Source organism: Salvelinus fontinalis, chromosome 31 (assembly GCF_029448725.1).
Source record: "Salvelinus fontinalis isolate EN_2023a chromosome 31, ASM2944872v1, whole genome shotgun sequence".
NCBI lineage: Eukaryota > Metazoa > Chordata > Actinopteri > Salmoniformes > Salmonidae > Salvelinus > Salvelinus fontinalis.
This window is the reverse complement of record NC_074695.1, coordinates 765,082-791,691: the sequence shown is the minus strand read 5'-3', so window position 1 is coordinate 791,691 and position 26,610 is coordinate 765,082. Positions and strand designations below refer to the sequence as shown.

The following is a 26,610-nucleotide window of genomic DNA, read 5'->3' as shown; positions in this document are numbered from 1 at the left end:
TGACTGGATTCTGGAGACTTGGCATAAGCATACAAAACTACAGTGCCCTCTGTAATTACTGGGACAGTGAAGCATTTTGTATTGTTTTTGCCTTTATACGTCACAAGTTTTGTATTTGAAATCAAACTATGACTACGAGGTTGAAGTGCATAGTGTTAGCTGTAATTTGAGAGTATTTTCATTCATATGGGGGGGGAACCGTTTCGAAATTACAACTCTCTTTGTCCATAGTCCCCACATTGTAGGATTGAGACAAATGAACTTACATGTGTATTAAAGTAATCAAAAGTTTAGAATGGTAAATAATGTATTGTGTCATTTTGGAGTCACATTTATTGTAAATAAGAATAGAGTATGTTTCTACTATGATTAGGGATAATCCTGAATGAATCGTGAATAATGATGAGTGAGAAAGTTACAGACGCACACATATCATACCCCCAAGACATGCTAACCTCTCACCATTACAATAACAGGGGAGGTTGGCATTTTATATCATACCCTCAAGACATGCTAACCTCTCACCATTACAATAACAGGGGAGGTTGGCATTTTATATCATACTCCCAAGACATGCTAACCTCTCACCATTACAATAACAGGGGCAGTTAGCATTTTATATCATACCCTCAAGACATGCTAACCTCTCACCATTACAATAACAGGGGAGGTTGGCATTTTATATCATACTCCCAAGACATGCTAACCTCTCACCATTACAATAACAGGGGAGGTTAGCATTTTATATCATACCCCCAAGACATGCTAACCTCTCACCATTACAATAACAGGGGAGGTTAGCATTTTATATCATACCCCCAAGACATGCTAACCTCTCACCATTACAATAACAAGGGAGGTTAGCATTTTATATCATACCCCAAGACATGCTAACCTCTCACCATTACAATAACAGGGGAGGTTAGCATTTTATATCATACCCCCAAGACATGCTAACCTCTCACCATTACAATAACATGGGAGGTTAGCATTTTATATCATACCCCCAAGACATGCTAACCTCTCACCATTACAATAACAGGGGAGGTTAGCATTTTATATCATACCCCCAAGACATGCTAACCTCTCACCATTACAATAACAGGGGAGGTTAGCATTTTATATCATACCCCCAAGACATGCTAACCTCTCACCATTACCATAACAGGGGAGGTTAGCATTTTATATCATACCCCCAATGACATGCTAACCTCTCACCATTACAATAACAGGGGAGGTTAGCATTTTTGGGGGGTTTGATATTTGTGCGTCTTTAACTTTTGAACTCATCATTATTCAAGTAGCACTTCATGTAGAAGTGTTTAGAAACATATCCTATTCTTATTTACAATAAAAGTGACTCCAAAATGACACAATACATTATTTACCATTAATTTCTATTGGGCACAAAATAATCTAAAACACAACCAAAACAAACAGCAAATACATCCAACAAGTTTAAAGAGTCACAAGTTTGCTGTAGTCATTGTGTGATAGGAATATGGGACCAAATACTCAACTTCTGAATACTTTTATACACATAAGTGAATTTGTCCCAATACTTTTGGTTCACTAAAATGGGGGGGACTAAGTACAGAAATACTGTAATTTCTAAATGATTCATCAGATAAGGATGGAGATACCCTCAAATTAAAGCTGCCAGTCTTTAACCTCGTAGTCATCGTTTGATTTCAAATCCAAACTTTGGAAAGATAGAGGCAAGATAAGGAAAAATGCTTCACTGTCCCAATAATTACAGAGGGCACTGTGTATTACCTAATAACACCAACTTTCAGTGAAGTCACAGTGATAAAGAGGGGAGTTACCTGTGTGTATTTTAACCAGTGAAGTCACAGTGATGAGGGGGGAAATTACCTGTGTGTATTTTAACCAGTGAAGTCACAGTGATAAGGGGGGAAGTTACCTGTGTGTATTTTAACCAGTGAAGTCACAGTGATGAGGGGGGAAATTACCTGTGTGTATTTTAACCAGTGAAGTCACAGTGATGAGGGGGGGAAGTTACCTGTGTGTATTTTAACCAGTGAAGTCACAGTGATGAGGGGGGAGTTACCTGTGTGTATTTTAACCAGTGAAGTCACAGTGATAAGGGGGGACGTTACCTGTGTGTATTTTAACCAGCGAAGTCACAGTGATGAGGGGGGAAGTTACCTGTGTGTATTTTAACCAGTGAAGTCACAGTGATGAGGGGGGACGTTACCTGTGTGTATTTTAACCAGTGAAGTCACAGTGATAAGGGGGGAAGTTACCTGTGTGTATTTTAACCAGTGAAGTCACAGTGATGAGGGGGGACGTTACCTGTGTGTATTTTAACCAGTGAAGTCACAGTGATGAGGGGGGGAGTTACCTGTGTATATTTTAACCAGTGAAGTCACAGTGATGAGGGGGGGAGTTACCTGTGTATATTTTAACCAGTGAAGTCACAGTGATAAGGGGGGACGTTACCTGTGTGTATTTTAACCAGTGAAGTCACAGTGATGAGGGGGGGAGTTACCTGTGTGTATTTTAACCAGTGAAGTCACAGTGATGAGGGGGGGAGTTACCTGTGTGTATTTTAACCAGTGAAGTCACAGTGATGAGGGGGGGAGTTACCTGTGTGTATTTTAACCAGTGAAGTCACAGTGATGAGGGGGGGAGTTACCTGTGTGTATTTTAACCAGTGAAGTCACTGTAAAGGCTTTCTTCCAGGGGTGAAGGAGAGGACCAAAGTGCAGCGCGGCTAGTGTTAAACATGTTTAATACAAGAACAAGTGAAACACTACAAACATACAAAATAACAAATGTGCAAAACCGATACAGACCTATCTGGTGCAGAACACAAACACAGAGACAGGTAACAAACACCCACAAAATCCCAACACAAAACAAGCCTCCTATATATGAGTCTCAATCAGAGACAACGACTACCATCTGTCTCTGATTGAGAACCCACACTAGGCTGACATAGAAACAGACAAACTAGACACACAACATAGAATTCCCACCCAGCTCACGTCCTGACCAACTAAACACATACAAAACAACAGAAAACAGGTCAGGAACGTGACAGAACCCCCCCCTCAAGGTGTGAACTCCGGGCGCACCCCTAAAACTCAAGGGGAGGGTCTGGGTGGGCATCATTCCGCGGTGGCGGCTCCGGCGGTGGACGAGGGCACCACTCCACCATTGTCTTTGTCCACCTCCTTAGCGTCCCTTGAGTGGCGACCCTCGCCCCTGACCATGGTCCAGGAACCTTCACCAACTCCCCTCTACAATAGAGGAGACAACTCAGGACAGAGAGGTAGTTCAGGACAAAGAGGTAGCTCAGGACAGAGAGGTAGCCCAGGACAGAGAGGTAGCTCAGGCCAGAGGGACAACTCCGGACTAGTGGCAGCTCCGGACTGAGTGGCAGCTCCGGACTGAGTGGCAGCTCCGGACTGAGTGGCAGCTCATGACTGGAGGGCAGCTCATGACTGAAGGGCAGCTCATGACTGGAGGGCAACTCATGACTGGAGGGCAACTCATGACTGGAGGGCAGCTCATGACTGAAGGGCAGCTCATGACTGAAGGGCAGCTCATGACTGAAGGGCAGCTCATGACTGAAGGGCAGCTCATGACTGAAGGGCAGCTCATGACTGGAGGGCAGCTCATGACTGGAGGGCAGCTCATGACTGGAGGGCAGCTCATGACTGGAGGGCAGCTCATGACTGGAGGGCAGCTCATGACTGGAGGGCAGCTCCTGACTGGCTGGCGTCTCTGGCAGCTCCTGACTGGCTGGCGTCTCTGGCAGCTCCTGACTGGCTGGCGGCTCTGGCGGCTCCTGACTGACGGACGGCTCTAGCGGCTCCTGACTGACGGACGGCTCTAATGGCTCGGGACAGACGGGCGGCTCTAATGGCTCGTGGCAGACGGATGACTCAGATGGCGCTGGGCAGACGGATGACTCAGAGGGCGCTGGGCAGACGGATGGCTCAGATGGCGCTGGGCAGACGGATGGCTCAGACGGCGCTGGGCAGACGGATGGCTCAGACGGCGCTGGGCAGACGGAAGGCTCAGACGGCGCTGGGCAGACGGACGGCTCAGACGGCGCTGGGCAGACGGACAGTTCAGACGGCGTTGGGCAGACGGGCAGTTCAGGCGCCGCTGGGCAGACGGGCAGTTCAGGCACCGCTGGGCAGACGGCAGACTCTGGCCGGCTGAGACGCACTATAGGCCTGATGCGTGGTGCCGGAACTGGAGGTACCGGGCTGAGGGCACGCACCTCAGGGCGAGTGCGGGGAGGAGGAACAGGGCTCTGGCGATGCACTGGAAGCCTGGTGCGTGGTGTAGGCACTGGTGGTACTGGGCTGGGGCGGGAAGGTGGCGCCGGATATACCGGACCGTGAAGGAGGACACGCGCTCTTGAGCACCGAGCCTCTCCAACCTTACCAGGTTGAATGGTCCCCGTAGCCCTGCCAGTGCGGCGAGGTGGAACAACCCGCACTGGGCTATGCAGGCGAACCGGGGACACCACCTGTAAGGCTGGTGCCATGTACGCCGGCCCGAGGAGACGTACTGGAGGCCAGATACGTTGGGCCGGCTTCATGACATCCAGCTCGATGCCCAACCTAGCCCTCCCAGTGTGGCAAGGTGGAATAGCCCGCACTGGGCTAAGCACGCGTACTGGGGACACCGTGCGCTTTACCGCATAACACGGTGTCTGACCAGTACGACGCCCTCTCACTCCACGGTAAGCCCGGGGAGTTGGCTCAGGTATCCAACCTGGCTTCGCCACACTCCCCTTTAGCCCCCCCCCCCAAGAAATTTTTGGGTGAGCCTCTCGGGCTTCCAGCCTCTCTTACGTGCTGCCTCCTCAATCCACCGCTCCTGGGCTGTGGCTGCCTCCTTCTCCTCCCGAGAGCAGCGATTCTCTCCCACCTTTGCCCAGGGTCCTTTTCCGTTTATGATTTCCTCCCATGACCATTCCTCCTGGTACCGCTGCTGCTGTTGCTGCTGCCCGTTGCCACGCTGCTTGATCCGGGTTTGGTGGGTGTTTCTGTAAAGGCTTTCTTCCAGGGGTGAAGGAGAGGACCAAAGTGCAGCGCGGCTAGTGTTAAACATGTTTAATACAAGAACAAGTGAAACACTACAAACATACAAAATAACAAATGTGCAAAACCGATACAGACCTATCTGGTGCAGAACACAAACACAGAGACAGGTAACAAACACCCACAAAATCCCAACACAAAACAAGCCTCCTATATATGAGTCTCAATCAGAGACAACGACTACCATCTGTCTCTGATTGAGAACCCACACTAGGCTGACATAGAAACAGACAAACTAGACACACAACATAGAATTCCCACCCAGCTCACGTCCTGACCAACTAAACACATACAAAACAACAGAAAACAGGTCAGGAACGTGACAGTCACAGTGATAAGGGGGGAGTTACCTGTGTGTATTTTAACCAGTGAAGTCACAGTGATGAGGGGGGAAGTTACCTGTGTGTATTTTAACCAGTGAAGTCACAGTGATAAAGAGGGGAGTTACCTGTGTGTATTTTAACCAGTGAAGTCACAGTGATGAGGGGGGGAGTTACCTGTGTGTATTTTAACCAGTGAAGTCACAGTGATAAGGGGGGAGTTACCTGTGTGTATTTTAACCAGTGAAGTCACAGTGATGAGGGGGGGAGTTACCTGTGTGTATTTCAACCAGCGAAGTCACAGTGATGAGGGGGGAAGTTACCTGTGTGTATTTTAACCAGTGAAGTCACAGTGATAAAGAGGGAAGTTACCTGTGTGTATTTTAACCAGTGAAGTCACAGTGATGAGGGGGGAGTTACCTGTGTGTATTTTAACCAGTGAAGTCACAGTGATAAAGAGGGAAGTTACCTGTGTGTATTTTAACCAGTGAAGTCACAGTGATGAGGGGGGAGTTACCTGTGTGTATTTTAACCAGTGAAGTCACAGTGATGAGGGGGGGAGTTACCTGTGTGTATTTTAACCAGTGAAGTCACAGTGATGAGGGGGGGAGTTACCTGTGTGTATTTTAACCAGTGAAGTCACAGTGATGAGGGGGGGAGTTACCTGTGTGTATTTTAACCAGTGAAGTCACAGTGATAAGGGGGGAAGTTACCTGTGTGTATTTTAACCAGTGAAGTCACAGTGATGAGGGGGGGAGTTACCTGTGTGTATTTTAACCAGTGAAGTCACAGTGATGAGGGGGGAGTTACCTGTGTGTATTTTAACCAGTGAAGTCACAGTGATGAGGGGGGAGTTACCTGTGTGTATTTTAACCAGTGAAGTCACAGTGATAAGGGGGGAGGTTACCTGTGTGTATTTTAACCAGTGAAGTCACCGTGATGAGGGGGGGAGTTACCTGTGTGTATTTTAACCAGTGAAGTCACAGTGATAAGGGGGGAGGTTACCTGTGTGTATTTTAACCAGTGAAGTCACAGTAAAAGGTTAGATCACAGTAGTGCCACTGAAAGGTGGTTAGTTATTACCCGTGTGACATCCTCTGTGTACGGTCCTCTTGCTGTGCGTTGGGTGCTGATCAGAGTCTACACGGCGTCTCAGGGCACCGCTGAACAGCGTCTTCTTCTGCTTCCTCTGACATACTTCCTCCTACACATCAAAACACGGGTTTATTTACAGATATCGTCACGTTCAGTGTTCTATATCATTCTCGTAGAGAATTGTGCTGTCTCTCTACGGTCTCTCACCCTACAATACATCTGAAAAACTATCATTTGTCAGGGATAACAGGTTAAAATTAGGAGGAGGGGGGGGGGGGGTTCTGCTTTCTGAGTAGAATGTATCAGTCTGTGTGATAATATTCAAATCCTCTTTTACCTCTGTCTTTATAATAGTCTTGGGTCCGTGGCGGTAGGATCCGACCCGTCGGCGTACGTTGGGGCGTCTCTCACCAGCCTCCAGGGGGAAATCACCAGGAAGCTCTCCTGTCAACTCCTGTTATAGACGAATACACCACATTAACAGGAGAAATCACCAGGAAGCTCTCCTGTTATAGACGAATACACCACATTAACAGGAGAAATCACCAGGAAGCTCTCCTGTTATAGACAAATATACCACATTAACAGGAGAAATCACCAGGAAGCTCTCCTGTTATAGACGAATACACCACATTAACAGAAATCACCAGGAAGCTCTCCTGTCAACTCCTGTTATAGACAAATATACCACATTAACAGGAGAAATCACCAGGAAGCTCTCCTGTTATAGACGAATATACCACATTAACAGGAGAAATCACCGGGAAGCTCTCCTGTTATAGACAAATATACCACATTAACAGAAATCACCGGGAAGCTCTCCTGTTATAGACGAATACACCACATTAACAGGAGAAATCACCGGGAAGCTCTCCTGTTATAGACGAATACACCACATTAACAGAAATCACCGGGAAGCTCTCCTGTTATAGACGAATATACCACATTAACAGAAATCACTGGGAAGCTCTCCTGTTATAGACGAACACACCACATTAACAGGAGAAATCACCGGGAAGCTCTCCTGTTATAGACAAATATACCACATTAACAGAAATCACCGGGAAGCTCTCCTGTTATAGACGAACACACCACATTAACAGGAGAAATCACCGGGAAGCTCTCCTGTTATAGACGAATACACCACATTAACAGGAGAAATCACCGGGAAGCTCTCCTGTTATAGACGAATACACCACATTAACAGGAGAAATCACCCGGAAGCTCTCCTGTTATAGACGAATACACCACATTAACAGAAATCACCGGGAAGCTCTCCTGTTATAGACGAATATACCACATTAACAGAAATCACCGGGAAGCTCTCCTGTTATAGACGAATACACCACATTAACAGGAGAAATCACTGGGCAGGACAAACAGACACAGAACATTACCAGAAGGAAACGTTACATACTAGTCATCAGTATTTGGCTGTGAGTACGTGTACCAGAAGGAAACGTGACATTCTCGTCATCAGTATTTGGCTGTGAGTACGTGTACCAGAAGGAAACGTGACATACTAGTCATCAGTATTTGGCTGTGACTACGTGTACCAGAAGGAAACGTGACATACTAGTCATCAGTATTTGGCTGTGCGTACGTGTACCAGAAGGAAACGTGACATACTAGTCATCAGTATTTGGCTGTGAGTACGTGTACCAGAAGGAAACGTGACATACTAGTCATCAGTATTTGGCTGTGAGTACGTGTACCAGAAGAAAACGTGACATACTAGTCATCAGTATTTGGCTGTGAGTACGTGTACCAGAAGGAAACGTGACATACTAGTCATCAGTATTTGGCTGTGAGTACGTGTACCAGAAGGAAACGTGACATACTAGTCATCAGTATTTGGCTGTGAGTACGTGTACCAGAAGGAAACGTGACATACTAGTCATCAGTATTTGGCTGTGAGTACGTGTACCAGAAGGAAACGTGACATACTAGTCATCAGTATTTGGCTGTGAGTACGTGTACCAGAAGGAAACGTGACATACTAGTCATCAGTATTTGGCTGTGAGTACGTGTACCAGAAGGAAACGTGACATACTAGTCATCAGTATTTGGCTGTGAGTACGTGTACCAGAAGGAAACGTGACATACTAGTCATCAGTATTTGGCTGTGAGTACGTGTACCAGAAGGAAACGTGACATACTAGTCATCAGTATTTGGCTGTGAGTACGTGTACCAGAAGGAAACGTGACATACTAGTCATCAGTATTTGGCTGTGAGTACGTGTACCAGAAGGAAACGTGACATACTAGTCATCAGTATTTGGCTGTGAGTACGTGTACCAGAAGGAAACGTGACATACTAGTCATCAGTATTTGGCTGTGAGTACGTGTACCAGAAGGAAACGTGACATACTAGTCATCAGTATTTGGCTGTGAGTACGTGTACCAGAAGGAAACGTGACATACTAGTCATCAGTATTTGGCTGTGAGTACGTGTACCAGAAGGAAACGTGACATACTAGTCATCAGTATTTGGCTGTGAGTACGTGTACCAGAAGGAAACGTGACATACTAGTCATCAGTATTTGGCTGTGAGTACGTGTACCAGAAGGAAACGTGACATACTAGTCATCAGTATTTGGCTGTGAGTACGTGTACCAGAAGGAAACGTGACATACTAGTCATCAGTATTTGGCTGTGAGTACGTGTACCAGAAGGAAACGTGACATACTAGTCATCAGTATTTGGCTGTGAGTACGTGTACCAGAAGGAAACGTGACATACTAGTCATCAGTATTTGGCTGTGAGTACGTGTACCAGAAGGAAACGTGACATACTGGTCATCAGTATTTGGCTGTGAGTACGTGTACCAGAAGGAAACGTGACATACTGGTCATCAGTATTTGGCTGTGAGTACGTGTACCAGAAGGAAACGTGACATACTGGTCATCAGTATTTGGCTGTGAGTACGTGTACCAGAAGGAAACGTGACATACTGGTCATCAGTATTTGGCTGTGAGTACGTGTACCAGAAGGAAACGTGACATACTAGTCATCAGTATTTGGCTGTGAGTACGTGTACCAGAAGGAAACGTGACATACTAGTCATCAGTATTTGGCTGTGAGTACGTGTACCAGAAGGAAACGTGACATACTAGTCATCAGTATTTGGCTGTGAGTACGTGTACCAGAAGGAAACGTGACATACTAGTCATCAGTATTTGGCTGTGAGTACGTGTACCAGAAGGAAACGTGACATACTAGTCATCAGTATTTGGCTGTGAGTACGTGTACCAGAAGGAAACGTGACATACTAGTCATCAGTATTTGGCTGTGAGTACGTGTACCAGAAGGAAACGTGACATACTAGTCATCAGTATTTGGCTGTGAGTACGTGTACCAGAAGGAAACGTGACATACTAGTCATCAGTATTTGGCTGTGAGTACGTGTACCAGAAGGAAACGTGACATACTAGTCATCAGTATTTGGCTGTGAGTACGTGTACCAGAAGGAAACGTGACATACTAGTCATCAGTATTTGGCTGTGAGTACGTGTACCAGAAGGAAACGTGACATACTGGTCATCAGTATTTGGCTGTGAGTACGTGTACCAGAAGGAAACGTGACATACTGGTCATCAGTATTTGGCTGTGAGTACGTGTACCAGAAGGAAACGTGACATACTAGTCATCAGTATTTGGCTGTGAGTACGTGTACCAGAAGGAAACGTGACATACTGGTCATCAGTATTTGGCTGTGAGTACGTGTACCAGAAGGAAACGTGACATACTGGTCATCAGTATTTGGCTGTGAGTACGTGTACCAGAAGGAAACGTGACATACTAGTCATCAGTATTTGGCTGTGAGTACGTGTACCAGAAGGAAACGTGACATACTGGTCATCAGTATTTGGCTGTGAGTACGTGTACCAGAAGGAAACGTGACATACTGGTCATCAGTATTTGGCTGTGAGTACGTGTACCAGAAGGAAACGTGACATACTAGTCATCAGTATTTGGCTGTGAGTACGTGTACCAGAAGGAAACGTGACATACTGGTCATCAGTATTTGGCTGTGAGTACGTGTACCAGAAGGAAACGTGACATACTAGTCATCAGTATTTGGCTGTGAGTACGTGTACCAGAAGGAAACGTGACATACTGGTCATCAGTATTCGGCTGTGAGTACGTGTACCAGAAGGAAACGTTACATACTAGTCATCAGTATTCGGCTGTGAGTACGTGTACCAGAAGGAAACGTGACATACTAGTCATCAGTATTCGGCTGTGAGTACGTGTACCAGAAGGAAACGTGACATACTAGTCATCAGTATTCGGCTGTGAGTACGTGTACCAGAAGGAAACGTGACATACTAGTCATCAGTATTCGGCTGTGAGTACGTGTACCAGAAGGAAACGTGACATACTAGTCATCAGTATTCGGCTGTGAGTACGTGTACCAGAAGGAAACGTGACATACTAGTCATCAGTATTCGGCTGTGAGTACGTGTACCAGAAGGAAACGTGACATACTAGTCATCAGTATTCGGCTGTGAGTACGTGTACCAGAAGGAAACGTGACATACTAGTCATCAGTATTCGGCTGTGAGTACGTGTACCAGAAGGAAACGTGACATACTAGTCATCAGTATTTGGCTGTGAGTACGTGTACCAGAAGGAAACGTGACATACTAGTCATCAGTATTTGGCTGTGAGTACGTGTACCAGAAGGAAACGTGACATACTAGTCATCAGTATTTGGCTGTGAGTACGTGTACCAGAAGGAAACGTGACATACTAGTCATCAGTATTTGGCTGTGAGTACGTGTACCAGAAGGAAACGTGACATACTAGTCATCAGTATTTGGCTGTGAGTACGTGTACCAGAAGGAAACGTGACATACTAGTCATCAGTATTTGGCTGTGAGTACGTGTACCAGAAGGAAACGTGACATACTAGTCATCAGTATTTGGCTGTGAGTACGTGTACCAGAAGGAAACGTGACATACTAGTCATCAGTATTTGGCTGTGAGTACGTGTACCAGAAGGAAACGTGACATACTAGTCATCAGTATTTGGCTGTGAGTACGTGTACCAGAAGGAAACGTGACATACTAGTCATCAGTATTTGGCTGTGAGTACGTGTACCAGAAGGAAACGTGACATACTAGTCATCAGTATTTGGCTGTGAGTACGTGTACCAGAAGGAAACGTGACATACTAGTCATCAGTATTTGGCTGTGAGTACGTGTACCAGAAGGAAACGTGACATACTGGTCATCAGTATTTGGCTGTGAGTACGTGTACCAGAAGGAAACGTGACATACTGGTCATCAGTATTTGGCTGTGAGTACGTGTACCAGAAGGAAACGTGACATACTGGTCATCAGTATTTGGCTGTGAGTACGTGTACCAGAAGGAAACGTGACATACTGGTCATCAGTATTTGGCTGTGAGTACGTGTACCAGAAGGAAACGTGACATACTAGTCATCAGTATTTGGCTGTGAGTACGTGTACCAGAAGGAAACGTGACATACTAGTCATCAGTATTTGGCTGTGAGTACGTGTACCAGAAGGAAACGTGACATACTAGTCATCAGTATTTGGCTGTGAGTACGTGTACCAGAAGGAAACGTGACATACTAGTCATCAGTATTTGGCTGTGAGTACGTGTACCAGAAGGAAACGTGACATACTAGTCATCAGTATTTGGCTGTGAGTACGTGTACCAGAAGGAAACGTGACATACTAGTCATCAGTATTTGGCTGTGAGTACGTGTACCAGAAGGAAACGTGACATACTAGTCATCAGTATTTGGCTGTGAGTACGTGTACCAGAAGGAAACGTGACATACTAGTCATCAGTATTTGGCTGTGAGTACGTGTACCAGAAGGAAACGTGACATACTAGTCATCAGTATTTGGCTGTGAGTACGTGTACCAGAAGGAAACGTGACATACTAGTCATCAGTATTTGGCTGTGAGTACGTGTACCAGAAGGAAACGTGACATACTAGTCATCAGTATTTGGCTGTGAGTACGTGTACCAGAAGGAAACGTGACATACTAGTCATCAGTATTTGGCTGTGAGTACGTGTACCAGAAGGAAACGTGACATACTAGTCATCAGTATTTGGCTGTGAGTACGTGTACCAGAAGGAAACGTGACATACTAGTCATCAGTATTTGGCTGTGAGTACGTGTACCAGAAGGAAACGTGACATACTAGTCATCAGTATTTGGCTGTGAGTACGTGTACCAGAAGGAAACGTGACATACTAGTCATCAGTATTTGGCTGTGAGTACGTGTACCAGAAGGAAACGTGACATACTAGTCATCAGTATTTGGCTGTGAGTACGTGTACCAGAAGGAAACGTGACATACTAGTCATCAGTATTTGGCTGTGAGTACGTGTACCAGAAGGAAACGTGACATACTAGTCATCAGTATTTGGCTGTGAGTACGTGTACCAGAAGGAAACGTGACATACTAGTCATCAGTATTTGGCTGTGAGTACGTGTACCAGAAGGAAACGTGACATACTAGTCATCAGTATTTGGCTGTGAGTACGTGTACCAGAAGGAAACGTGACATACTAGTCATCAGTATTTGGCTGTGAGTACGTGTACCAGAAGGAAACGTGACATACTAGTCATCAGTATTTGGCTGTGAGTACGTGTACCAGAAGGAAACGTGACATACTAGTCATCAGTATTTGGCTGTGAGTACGTGTACCAGAAGGAAACGTGACATACTAGTCATCAGTATTTGGCTGTGAGTACGTGTACCAGAAGGAAACGTGACATACTAGTCATCAGTATTTGGCTGTGAGTACGTGTACCAGAAGGAAACGTGACATACTAGTCATCAGTATTCGGCTGTGAGTACGTGTACCAGAAGGAAACGTGACATACTAGTCATCAGTATTCGGCTGTGAGTACGTGTACCAGAAGGAAACGTGACATACTAGTCATCAGTATTCGGCTGTGAGTACGTGTACCAGAAGGAAACGTGACATACTAGTCATCAGTATTTGGCTGTGAGTACGTGTACCAGAAGGAAACGTGACATACTAGTCATCAGTATTTGGCTGTGAGTACGTGTACCAGAAGGAAACGTGACATACTAGTCATCAGTATTTGGCTGTGAGTACGTGTACCAGAAGGAAACGTGACATACTAGTCATCAGTATTTGGCTGTGAGTACGTGTACCAGAAGGAAACGTGACATACTAGTCATCAGTATTTGGCTGTGAGTACGTGTACCAGAAGGAAACGTGACATACTAGTCATCAGTATTTGGCTGTGAGTACGTGTACCAGAAGGAAACGTGACATACTAGTCATCAGTATTTGGCTGTGAGTACGTGTACCAGAAGGAAACGTGACATACTAGTCATCAGTATTTGGCTGTGAGTACGTGTACCAGAAGGAAACGTGACATACTAGTCATCAGTATTTGGCTGTGAGTACGTGTACCAGAAGGAAACGTGACATACTAGTCATCAGTATTTGGCTGTGAGTACGTGTACCAGAAGGAAACGTGACATACTAGTCATCAGTATTTGGCTGTGAGTACGTGTACCAGAAGGAAACGTGACATACTAGTCATCAGTATTTGGCTGTGAGTACGTGTACCAGAAGGAAACGTGACATACTAGTCATCAGTATTTGGCTGTGAGTACGTGTACCAGAAGGAAACGTGACATACTGGTCATCAGTATTTGGCTGTGAGTACGTGTACCAGAAGGAAACGTGACATACTGGTCATCAGTATTTGGCTGTGAGTACGTGTACCAGAAGGAAACGTGACATACTGGTCATCAGTATTTGGCTGTGAGTACGTGTACCAGAAGGAAACGTGACATACTGGTCATCAGTATTTGGCTGTGAGTACGTGTACCAGAAGGAAACGTGACATACTAGTCATCAGTATTTGGCTGTGAGTACGTGTACCAGAAGGAAACGTGACATACTAGTCATCAGTATTTGGCTGTGAGTACGTGTACCAGAAGGAAACGTGACATACTAGTCATCAGTATTTGGCTGTGAGTACGTGTACCAGAAGGAAACGTGACATACTAGTCATCAGTATTTGGCTGTGAGTACGTGTACCAGAAGGAAACGTGACATACTAGTCATCAGTATTTGGCTGTGAGTACGTGTACCAGAAGGAAACGTGACATACTAGTCATCAGTATTTGGCTGTGAGTACGTGTACCAGAAGGAAACGTGACATACTAGTCATCAGTATTTGGCTGTGAGTACGTGTACCAGAAGGAAACGTGACATACTAGTCATCAGTATTTGGCTGTGAGTACGTGTACCAGAAGGAAACGTGACATACTAGTCATCAGTATTTGGCTGTGAGTACGTGTACCAGAAGGAAACGTGACATACTAGTCATCAGTATTTGGCTGTGAGTACGTGTACCAGAAGGAAACGTGACATACTAGTCATCAGTATTTGGCTGTGAGTACGTGTACCAGAAGGAAACGTGACATACTAGTCATCAGTATTTGGCTGTGAGTACGTGTACCAGAAGGAAACGTGACATACTAGTCATCAGTATTTGGCTGTGAGTACGTGTACCAGAAGGAAACGTGACATACTAGTCATCAGTATTTGGCTGTGAGTACGTGTACCAGAAGGAAACGTGACATACTAGTCATCAGTATTTGGCTGTGAGTACGTGTACCAGAAGGAAACGTGACATACTAGTCATCAGTATTTGGCTGTGAGTACGTGTACCAGAAGGAAACGTGACATACTAGTCATCAGTATTTGGCTGTGAGTACGTGTACCAGAAGGAAACGTGACATACTAGTCATCAGTATTTGGCTGTGAGTACGTGTACCAGAAGGAAACGTGACATACTAGTCATCAGTATTTGGCTGTGAGTACGTGTACCAGAAGGAAACGTGACATACTAGTCATCAGTATTTGGCTGTGAGTACGTGTACCAGAAGGAAACGTGACATACTAGTCATCAGTATTTGGCTGTGAGTACGTGTACCAGAAGGAAACGTGACATACTAGTCATCAGTATTTGGCTGTGAGTACGTGTACCAGAAGGAAACGTGACATACTAGTCATCAGTATTTGGCTGTGAGTACGTGTACCAGAAGGAAACGTGACATACTAGTCATCAGTATTTGGCTGTGAGTACGTGTACCAGAAGGAAACGTGACATACTAGTCATCAGTATTTGGCTGTGAGTACGTGTACCAGAAGGAAACGTGACATACTAGTCATCAGTATTTGGCTGTGAGTACGTGTACCAGAAGGAAACGTGACATACTAGTCATCAGTATTTGGCTGTGAGTACGTGTACCAGAAGGAAACGTGACATACTAGTCATCAGTATTTGGCTATGAGTACGTGTACCAGAAGGAAACGTGACATACTAGTCATCAGTATTTGGCTGTGAGTACGTGTACCAGAAGGAAACGTGACATACTAGTCATCAGTATTTGGCTGTGAGTACGTGTACCAGAAGGAAACGTGACATACTAGTCATCAGTATTTGGCTGTGAGTACATGTACCAGAAGGAAACGTGACATACTAGTCATCAGTATTTGGCTGTGAGTACGTGTACCAGAAGGAAACGTGACATACTAGTCATCAGTATTTGGCTGTGAGTACGTGTACCAGAAGGAAACGTGACATACTAGTCATCAGTATTTGGCTGTGAGTACGTGTACCAGAAGGAAACGTGACATACTAGTCATCAGTATTTGGCTGTGAGTACGTGTACCAGAAGGAAACGTGACATACTAGTCATCAGTATTTGGCTGTGAGTGTGTGTACCAGAAGGAAACGTGACATACTAGTCATCAGTATTTGGCTGTGAGTACGTGTACCAGAAGGAAACGTGACATACTAGTCATCAGTATTTGGCTGTGAGTACGTGTACCAGAAGGAAACGTGACATACTAGTCATCAGTATTTGGCTGTGAGTACGTGTACCAGAAGGAAACGTGACATACTAGTCATCAGTATTTGGCTGTGAGTACGTGTACCAGAAGGAAACGTGACATACTAGTCATCAGTATTTGGCTGTGAGTACGTGTACCAGAAGGAAACGTGACATACTAGTCATCAGTATTTGGCTGTGAGTACGTGTACCAGAAGGAAACGTGACATACTAGTCATCAGTATTTGGCTGTGAGTACGTGTACCAGAAGAAAACGTGACATACTAGTCATCAGTATTTGGCTGTGAGTACGTGTACCAGAAGGAAACGTGACATACTAGTCATCAGTATTTGGCTGTGAGTACGTGTACCAGAAGGAAACGTGACATACTAGTCATCAGTATTTGGCTGTGAGTACGTGTACCAGAAGGAAACGTGACATACTAGTCATCAGTATTTGGCTGTGAGTACGTGTACTGACCGCCTCCTGAAGACAGACTCTCCGTAGCTCAGCCAGTCTGCTATTCAGTAGAGTCTCTAGACTGCGTCTTCTCTCCTGCAGTTCTGTCATCCTTTCACCTGCCTCCGGACTGCCACCCAGCAGGTCTACACAACACACAGAAGAAGGAGATGACATGCTAAGTGCTGATCAAACATGGCTATACATTCTTTCGCTAAAACTAAAACGGCTAAATTAGGTATATAAAGTAAATGTTTTGTTTTCCTCACCAGGTACTGAGATGAGATGACCCTTGACCTCCATGTCAGGTGTGTCCCAAGTGACCTCGTTGCTCTCAGTGCATTCCAACAGATCACTCGCCTGCGCACGCACACACACACACACACACACACACACACACACACACACACACACACACACACACACACACACACACACACACACACACACACACACACACACACACACACACACACACACACACACACACACACACACACACAGAGGAGGAGGAATCAGACATGTCAGGTGTGTTCCCTGTGACACCTCTGCTCTCAGTGCATCCCAACAGATCTCACACACACATACACAGACCAGGGGGACGGACCAGGGGGGCGGACCAGGGGGGCGGACCAGGGGAACGGACCAGGGGAACGGACCAAGGGGGGCGGACCAGGGGGGCGGACCAGGGGAACGGACCAGAGGGACGGACCAGTGGGACGGACCAGGGTGACGGACCAGAGGGACGGACCACTCCAGTGTCTACTGGTGTTGGTCCTTGTTTTTCTAAATCAGTGTCTGGTTTCTACCTAGAAAACAGTTGTGTAAACTTGTGTGTCGTGGATTGGCAGGTAAGAGGGACACTACACATGTTTCTGGCTGGGCTGTATTCAGCACAACGCTGCAGTACTGATACAGGCCTGACGGGGGCGCCACTCAACAGTACTGATACAGGCCTGACGGGGGAGCCACTCAACAGTACTGATACAGACCTGACGGGGGCTCCACTCAACAGTACTGATACAGGCCTGACGGGGGCGCCACTCAACAGTACTGATACAGACCTGACGGGGGAGCCACCCAACAGTACTGATACAGACTGACGGGGGCGCCACTCAACAATACTGATACAGACCTGACGGGGGAGCCACTCAACAGTACTGATACAGAATTGACGGGGGAGCCACTCAACAGTACTGATACAGACCTGACGGGGGCGCCACTCAACAGTACTGATACAGACCTGACGGGGGAGCCACTCAACAGTACTGATACAGACCTGACGGGGGAGCCACTCAACAGTACTGATACAGACCTGACGGGGGCTCCACTCAACAGTACTGATACAGGCCTGACGGGGGCGCCACTCAACAGTACTGATACAGACCTGACGGGGGAGCCACTCAACAGTACTGATACAGACCTGACGGGGGAGCCACTCAACAGTACTGATACAGACCTGACGGGGGAGCCACTCAACAGTACTGATACAGACCTGACGGGGGCTCCACTCAACAGTACTGATACAGACCTGACGGGGGCGCCACTCAACAGTACTGATACAGACCTGACGGGGGAGCCACTCAACAGTACTGATACAGACCTGACGGGGGAGCCACTCAACAGTACTGATACAGACCTGACGGGGGCTCCACTCAACAGTACTGATACAGGCCTGACGGGGGCGCCACTCAACAGTACTGATACAGACCTGACGGGGGAGCCACCCAACAGTACTGATACAGACTGACGGGGGCGCCACGCAACAATACTGATACAGACCTGACGGGGGAGCCACTCAACAGTACTGATACAGAATTGACGGGGGAGCCACTCAACAGTACTGATACAGACCTGACGGGGGCGCCACTCAACAGTACTGATACAGACCTGACGGGGGCGCCACTCAACAGTACTGATACAGACCTGACGGGGGCGCCACTCAACAGTACTGATACAGACCTGACGGGGGCGCCACTCAACAGTACTGATACAGACCTGACGGGGGCGCCACTCAACAGTACTGATACAGACCTGACGGGGGCTCCACTCAACAGTACTGATACAGGCCTGACGGGGGCGCCACTCAACAGTACTGATACAGACCTGACGGGGGCTCCACTAACAGTACTGATACAGGCCTGACGGGGGCGCCACTCAACAGTACTGATACAGACCTGACGGGGGAGCCACTCAACAGTACTGATACAGACCTGACGGGGGAGCCACTCAACAGTATTGATACAGGCCTGACGGGGACGCCACTCAACAGTACTGATACAGACCTGACGGGGGAGCCACTCAACAGTACTGATACAGACCTGACGGGGGCGCCACTCAACAGTACTGATACAGACCTGACGGGGGAGCCACTCAACAGTACTGATACAGACCTGACGGGGGCGCCACTCAACAGTATTGATACAGGCCTGACGGGGGCTCCACTCAACAGTACTGATACAGACCTGACGGGGGCGCCACTCAACAGTACTGATACAGACCTGACGGGGGCGCCACTCAACAGTACTGATACAGACCTGACGGGGGAGCCACTCAACAGTACTGATACAGACCTGACGGGGGCTCCAGTCAACAGTACTGATACAGACCTGACGGGGGCGCCACTCAACAGTACTGATACAGACCTGACGGGGGCGCCAGTCAACAGTACTGATACAGACCTGACGGGGGCTCCACTAACAGTACTGATACAGGCCTGACGGGGGCGCCAGTCAACAGTACTGATACAGACCTGACGGGGGCGCCACTCAACAGTATTGATACAGGCCTGACGGGGGCTCCACTCAACAGTACTGATACAGACCTGACGGGGGAGCCACTCAACAGTACTGATACAGACCTGACGGGGGCTCCACTAACAGTACTGATACAGGCCTGACGGGGGCGCCACTCAACAGTACTGATACAGACCTGACGGGGGCGCCACTCAACAGTACTGATACAGACCTGACGGGGGCGCCACTCAACAGTACTGATACAGACCTGACGGGGGCACCACTCAACAGTACTGATACAGACCTGACGGGGGCGCCAGTCAACAGTACTGATACAGACCTGACGGGGGCTCCACTAACAGTACTGATACAGGCCTGACGGGGGAGCCACTCAACAGTACTGATACAGGCCTGACGGGGGCGCCAGTCAACAGTACTGATACAGACCTGACGGGGGAGCCACTCAACAGTACTGATACAGACCTGACGGGGGCTCCACTCAACAGTACTGATACAGGCCTGACGGGGGCGCCACTCAACAGTACTGATACAGACCTGACGGGGGAGCCACTCAACAGTACTGATACAGACCTGACGGGGGAGCCACTCAACAGTACTGATACAGGCCTGACGGGGGCGTCACTCAACAGTACTGATACAGGCCTGACGGGGGCGCCACTCAACAGTACTGATACAGGCCTGACGGGGGCACCAATCAACAGTACTGATACAGACCTGACAGGGGCTCCACTAACAGTACTGATACAGACCTGACGGGGGCTCCACTCAACAGTACTGATACAGGCCTGACGGGGGCTCCACTCAACAGTACTGATACAGACCTGACGGGGGCGCCACTCAACAGTACTGATACAGGCCTGACGGGGGCGCCACTCAACAGTACTGATACAGACCTGACGGGGGAGCCACTCAACAGTACTGATACAGACCTGACGGGGGCTCCACTAACAGTACTGATACAGGCCTGACGGGGGCGCCACTCAACAGTACTGATACAGGCCTGACGGGGGCACCACTCAACAGTACTGATACAGACCTGACGGGGGAGCCACTCAACAGTACTGATACAGACCTGACGGGGGAGCCACTCAACAGTACTGATACAGACCTAACGGGGGCTCCACTCAACAGTACTGATACAGGCCTGACGGGGGCGCCAGTCAACAGTACTGATACAGGCCTGACGGGGGCGCCAGTCAACAGTACTGATACAGACCTGACGGGGGAGCCACTCAACAGTACTGATACAGACCTGACGGAGGAGCCACTCAACAGTACTGATACAGACCTGACGGGGGAGCCACTCAACAGTACTGATACAGACCTGACGGGGGCGCCACTCAACAGTACTGATACAGGCCTGACGGGGGCGCCACTCAACAGTACTGATACAGGCCTGACGGGGGCGCCACTCAACAGTACTGATACAGGCCTGACGGGGGCTCCACTCAACAGTACTGATACAGGCCTGACGGGGGCACCACTCAACAGTACTGATACAGACCTGACGGGGGCGCCACTCAACAGTACTGATACAGACCTGACGGGGGCGCCACTCAACAGTACTGATACAGACCTGACGGGGGCGCCACTCAACAGTACTGATACAGGCCTGACGGGGGCGCCACTCAACAGTACTGATACAGACCTGACGGGGGCACCACTCAACAGTACTGATACAGGCCTGACGGGGACGCCACTCAACAGTACTGATACAGACCTGACGGGGGCGCCACTCAACAGTACTGATACAGACCTGACGGGGGCGCCACTCAACAGTATTGATACAGGCCTGACGGGGGCTCCACTCAACAGTACTGATACAGGCCTGACGGGGGCTCCACTCAACAGTACTGATACAGACCTGACGGGGGCGCCACTCAACAGTACTGATACAGGCCTGACGGGGGCGCCACTCAACAGTACTGATACAGACCTGACGGGGGCACCACTCAACAGTACTGATACAGACCTGACGGGGGCGCCACTCAACAGTACTGATACAGACCTGACGGGGGAGCCACTCAACAGTACTGATACAGACCTGACGGGGGCACCACTCAACAGTACTGATACAGACCTGACGGGGGCACCACTCAACAGTACTGATACAGGCCTGACGGGGGCACCACTCAACAGTACTGATACAGACCTGACGGGGGCGCCACTCAACAGTACTGATACAGACCTGACGGGGGAGCCACTCAACAGTACTGATACAGGCCTGACGGGGGCGCCACTCAACAGTACTGATACAGACCTGACGGGGGCACCACTCAACAGTACTGATACAGACCTGACGGGGGCTCCACTCAACAGTACTGATACAGGCCTGACGGGGGCGCCAGTCAACAGTACTGATACAGACCTGACGGGGGCACCACTCAACAGTACTGATACAGACCTGACGGGGGCTCCACTCAACAGTACTGATACAGACCTGACGGGGGCGCCACTCAACAGTACTGATACAGACCTGACGGGGGCACCACTCAACAGTACTGATACAGACCTGACGGGGGCGCCACTCAACAGTACTGATACAGACCTGACGGGGGCACCACTCAACAGTACTGATACAGGCCTGACGGGGGAGCCACTCAACAGTACTGATACAGGCCTGACGGGGGCTCCACTCAACAGTACTGATACAGACCTGACGGGGGCTCCACTCAACAGTACTGATACAGACCTGACGGGGGCTCCACTCAACAGTACTGATACAGACCTGACGGGGGCGCCACTCAACAGTACTGATACAGACCTGACGGGGGCTCCACTCAACAGTACTGATACAGGCCTGACGGGGGCTCCACTCAACAGTACTGATACAGACCTGACGGGGGCGCCACTCAACAGTACTGATACAGACCTGACGGGGGCGCCACTCAACAGTACTGATACAGACCTGACGGGGGCGCCACTCAACAGTACTGATACAGGCCTGACGGGGGCTCCACTCAACAGTACTGATACAGGCCTGACGGGGGCTCCACTCAACAGTACTGATACAGACCTGACGGGGGCGCCAGTCAACAGTACTGATACAGACCTGACGGGGGAGCCACTCAACAGTACTGATACAGGCCTGACGGGGGCGCCAGTCAACAGTACTGATACAGGCCTGACGGGGGCGCCACTCAACAGTACTGATACAGGCCTGACGGGGGCGCCACTCAACAGTACTGATACAGACCTGACGGGGGCGTCACTCAACAGTACTGATACAGGCCTGACGGGGGCGCCACTCAACAGTACTGATACAGACCTGACGGGGGCGTCACTCAACAGTACTGATACAGACCTGACGGGGGCGCCAGTCAACAGTACTGATACAGGCCTGACGGGGGCGCCACTCAACAGTCTTCAAAGTCTCTGCTCTGTACAACAACAACAAAGCCTTATGAGAAACCAGGCAACTGCATGTCGGAGAGTAAAAGCATAGTCGAACAAAACCTGTCTAAATAAAAGGTTAAAGAACTGCACTGAATCAGGATGATAGCAGATTAAAGACTAGTTTCAAGACTGTCAGTGAGACAGAAAAACGAACCACCATATTTAAAAAAAAACAGCTAGACTGAGACAGAGATGAGATGTTTTGTGTTATGATATAGGACTGATACAAGACTTGTCATCTTCAGTGTAACACTCTGCACTTTCCAACCAGCCAAGGAAACACGAGCCTGTCCAGACACAGCCCTTAGCCCCTAGGCACCTCTCCCCTATCCCTAGCCCCTAGGCACCTCTCCCCTATCCCTAGCCCCTAGGCACCTCTCCCCTATCCCTAGCCCCTAATCCTGTGAAAGGATTTGGATAGATGGAAGCAATTTCACCTAGCCTATACCTATCCAACCCTTTCAATTGCCGAGGGTGTTGGCAGTAGGCGGTAAGGGGCTAGCGAGTAGGGGCCCAGGGTTCAATACTGCGGCCAAAACAGTTTTAACTTGGCGGTGCGACAAACATTTGAATTGATCACAGGGGTGCCAGTGAATTTATTTGACCTGGTTACGTACAATCAATCATGTTTTAACCAAACAGTAAATGTGAAATCGACCAAATATAAACCAACTTTCTGAAGAAACAACGGCAGGGGAATGCCTGCCCGCCCGCCCGCCAGCCCGTCCGTCCGTCTGTCTGTCTGACCCACGGAGAAACAGTACTGATACAGACCCGACGGGGGTACGAAACATGTTAGGGAGTAGGGGGCTAGGGAGTAAGGGGCTAGGGAGTAGGGGGCTAGGGAGTAAGGGGCTAGGGAGTAGGGGGCTAGGGAGTAGGGGGCTAGGGAGTAGGGGGCTAGGGAGTAAGGGGCTAGGGAGTAGGGGGCTAGGGAGTAAGGGGCTAGGGAGTAGGGGGCTAGGGAGTAAGGGGCTAGGGAGTAAGGGGTTAGGGGGTAAGGGGTTAGGGAATAGGGGGGTAGGGAGTAATGGGCTAGGGAGTAGGGGGTTAGGGAGTAAGGGGCTAGGGAGTAGGGGGTTAGGGAGTAAGGGGCTACGGAGTAAGGGGCTAGGGAGTTTGGGGCTAGGGCGTAGGGGATTAGGGAGTAAGGGGTTAGGGAGTATGGGGCTAGGGAGTAGGGGGCTAAGGAATAAGGGGCTAGGGAATAAGGGGCTAGGTTATTTTTTTGTGGCCGGCCCTACTACAAGGATGACCCTGGGATGCCTGGGAACAGGAAGTGAACAGGAAACAGGAACAGAAAACACGTCATCAAGTAGGAAGTCAAAGAGGGAAACAGAACAGAGAGCAGGAGAGACATAACACTGAAGAACAGAAATAATACACACACACACACACACACACACACACACACACACACACACACACACACACACACACACACACACGCTCACAAACACACGCTCACAAACACACACACACACACACACACACACACACACACACACACACACACACACACACACACACACACACACACACACACACACACACATTAACGCACACAACCATGCAATCTCCATAGACGAACATTGGTACTAGAATGGCCTCACTGAAGAGCTCGGTGACTTTCAACATGTGACCGTCATAGGATGCCACCTTTCCAACAAGTTAGTTCATCAAATTTCTGCCCTGCAAGAGCTGCCTCGATCAACTGTATGTGCTGTTATTGTGAAGTGGAAATGTCTAGGAGCAACAACGGCTCAACTGAGAAGTGGTAGGCCACACAAGCTCACAGAACGTGACGGCCGATTGCTGAAGCGCGTAGCGAGTGTCGATTGCAACAATCACTACCGCGTTCCAAACTGCCTCTGGAAGCAACGTCAGCACAAGAACTGTTAGTCAGGAGAGTCATGAAATGGGTTTCCATAGCCGAGCAGTAGCACACAAGCTTAAGATCACCATGTGCAATGCCAAGCGTCGGCTGGAGTGGTATAAAGCTCGCCGCCATTGGACTCTGGAGCGGTTGAAACGTGTTCTCTGGAGTGATGAATCACAATTCACCACCGTTCGACGGACGAATCTGTGTTTGGCGGATGCCAGGAGAACGCTACCTGCCCCAATGCATTGTGCCAACTGTAAAGTTTGGTGGAGGAGGAATAATGGTCTGGGGCTGTTTTTCATGGTTCGGGTACCTTAGTTCCAGTGAAGGGAAATCTTAACGCTACAGCATACAATGACATTCTAGATGATTCTGTGCTTCCAACTTTGTGCCAACAGTTTGGGGAAGGCCCTTTCCTGTTTCAGCATGACAATGCCCCCGTGCACAGGGTGGGGTCCATACAGAAATGGTGTGGGTAGTGTACTACTTTAGACCAGAGCCCTATGGGTAGTGTACTACTTTAGACCAGAGCCCTATGGGTAGTGCACTACTTTAGACCAGAGCCCTATAGGTAGTGTACTACTTTAGACCAGAGCCCTATGGGTAGTGTACTACTTTAGACCAGAGCCCTATGGGTAGTGCACTACTTTAGACCAGAGCCCTATGGGTAGTGTACTACTTTAGACCAGAGCTCTATGGGTAGTGTACTACTTTAGACCAGAGCCCTATGGGTAGTGCACTACTTTAGACCAGAGGCCCTATGGGTAGTGCACTACTTTAGACCAGAGCCCTATAGGTAGTGTACTACTTTAGACCAGAGCCCTATGGGTAGTGTACTACTTTAGACCAGAGCCCTATGGGTAGTGCACTACTTTAGACCAGAGCCCTATGGGTAGTGTACTACTTTAGACCAGAGCTCTATGGGTAGTGTACTACTTTAGACCAGAGCCCTATGGGTAGTGCACTACTTTAGACCAGAGCCCTATGGGGGTAGTGCACTACTTTAGACCAGAGCCCTATGGGTAGTGTACTACTTTAGACCAGAGCCCTATGGGGCTAGTGCACTACTTTAGACCAGAGCCCTATGGGGCTAGTGCACTACTTTAGACCAGAGCCCTATGGGTAGTGTACTACTTTAGACCAGAGCCCTATGGGTAGTGTACTACTTTAGACCAGAGCCCTATGGGTAGTGTACTACTTTAGACCAGAGCCCTATGGGTAGTGTACTACTTTAGACCAGAGCCCTATGGGTAGTGCACTACGTTAGACCAGAGCCCTATGGGTAGTGTACTACTTTAGACCAGAGCCCAGTGGGTAGTGCACTACTTTAGACCAGAGCCCTATGGGTAGTGCACTACGTTAGACCAGAGCCCTATGGGTAGTGTACTACTTTAGACCAGAGCCCTATGGGTAGTGTACTACTTTAGACCAGAGCCCTATGGGTAGTGCACTACGTTAGACCAGAGCCCTATGGGTAGTGCACTACGTTAGACCAGAGCCCTATGGGTAGTGTACTACTTTAGACCAGAGCCCTATGGGTAGTGCACTACTTTACACCAGAGCTCTATGGGTAGTGTACTACTTTAGACCAGAGCCCTATGGGTAGTGTACTACTTTAGACCAGAGCCCTATGGGTAGTGCACTACTTTACACCAGAGCTCTATGGGTAGTGTACTACTTTAGACCAGAGCCCTATGGGGGTAGTGCACTACTTTACACCAGAGCTCTATGGGTAGT

At 48.6% G+C, this 26,610-nt stretch overlaps 1 protein-coding gene across 5 annotated transcripts in view; it reads right to left on the bottom strand.

Annotated features, from left to right (window-relative positions):
- Positions 1–26,610, bottom strand: part of ccdc120a (coiled-coil domain containing 120a) — a 190,793-nt gene that overhangs the window by 24,586 nt on the left and 139,597 nt on the right. For 4 of the 5 annotated variants that reach the window (XM_055891073.1, XM_055891077.1, XM_055891075.1 and 1 more), the window contains exons 2-5: positions 17,109–17,199; positions 16,861–16,985; positions 6,840–6,956; positions 6,491–6,611 (exon numbers count right to left, since the gene is read on the bottom strand). In XM_055891073.1, the coding sequence (XP_055747048.1) occupies positions 6,491–6,611; positions 6,840–6,956; positions 16,861–16,985; positions 17,109–17,142 (397 nt within the window). In that variant the 5' untranslated portion in view covers positions 17,143–17,199. The remainder of the gene's footprint in view (positions 1–6,490; positions 6,612–6,839; positions 6,957–16,860; positions 16,986–17,108; positions 17,200–26,610) is intronic. The other variant, XM_055891078.1, reaches the window with a different exon arrangement.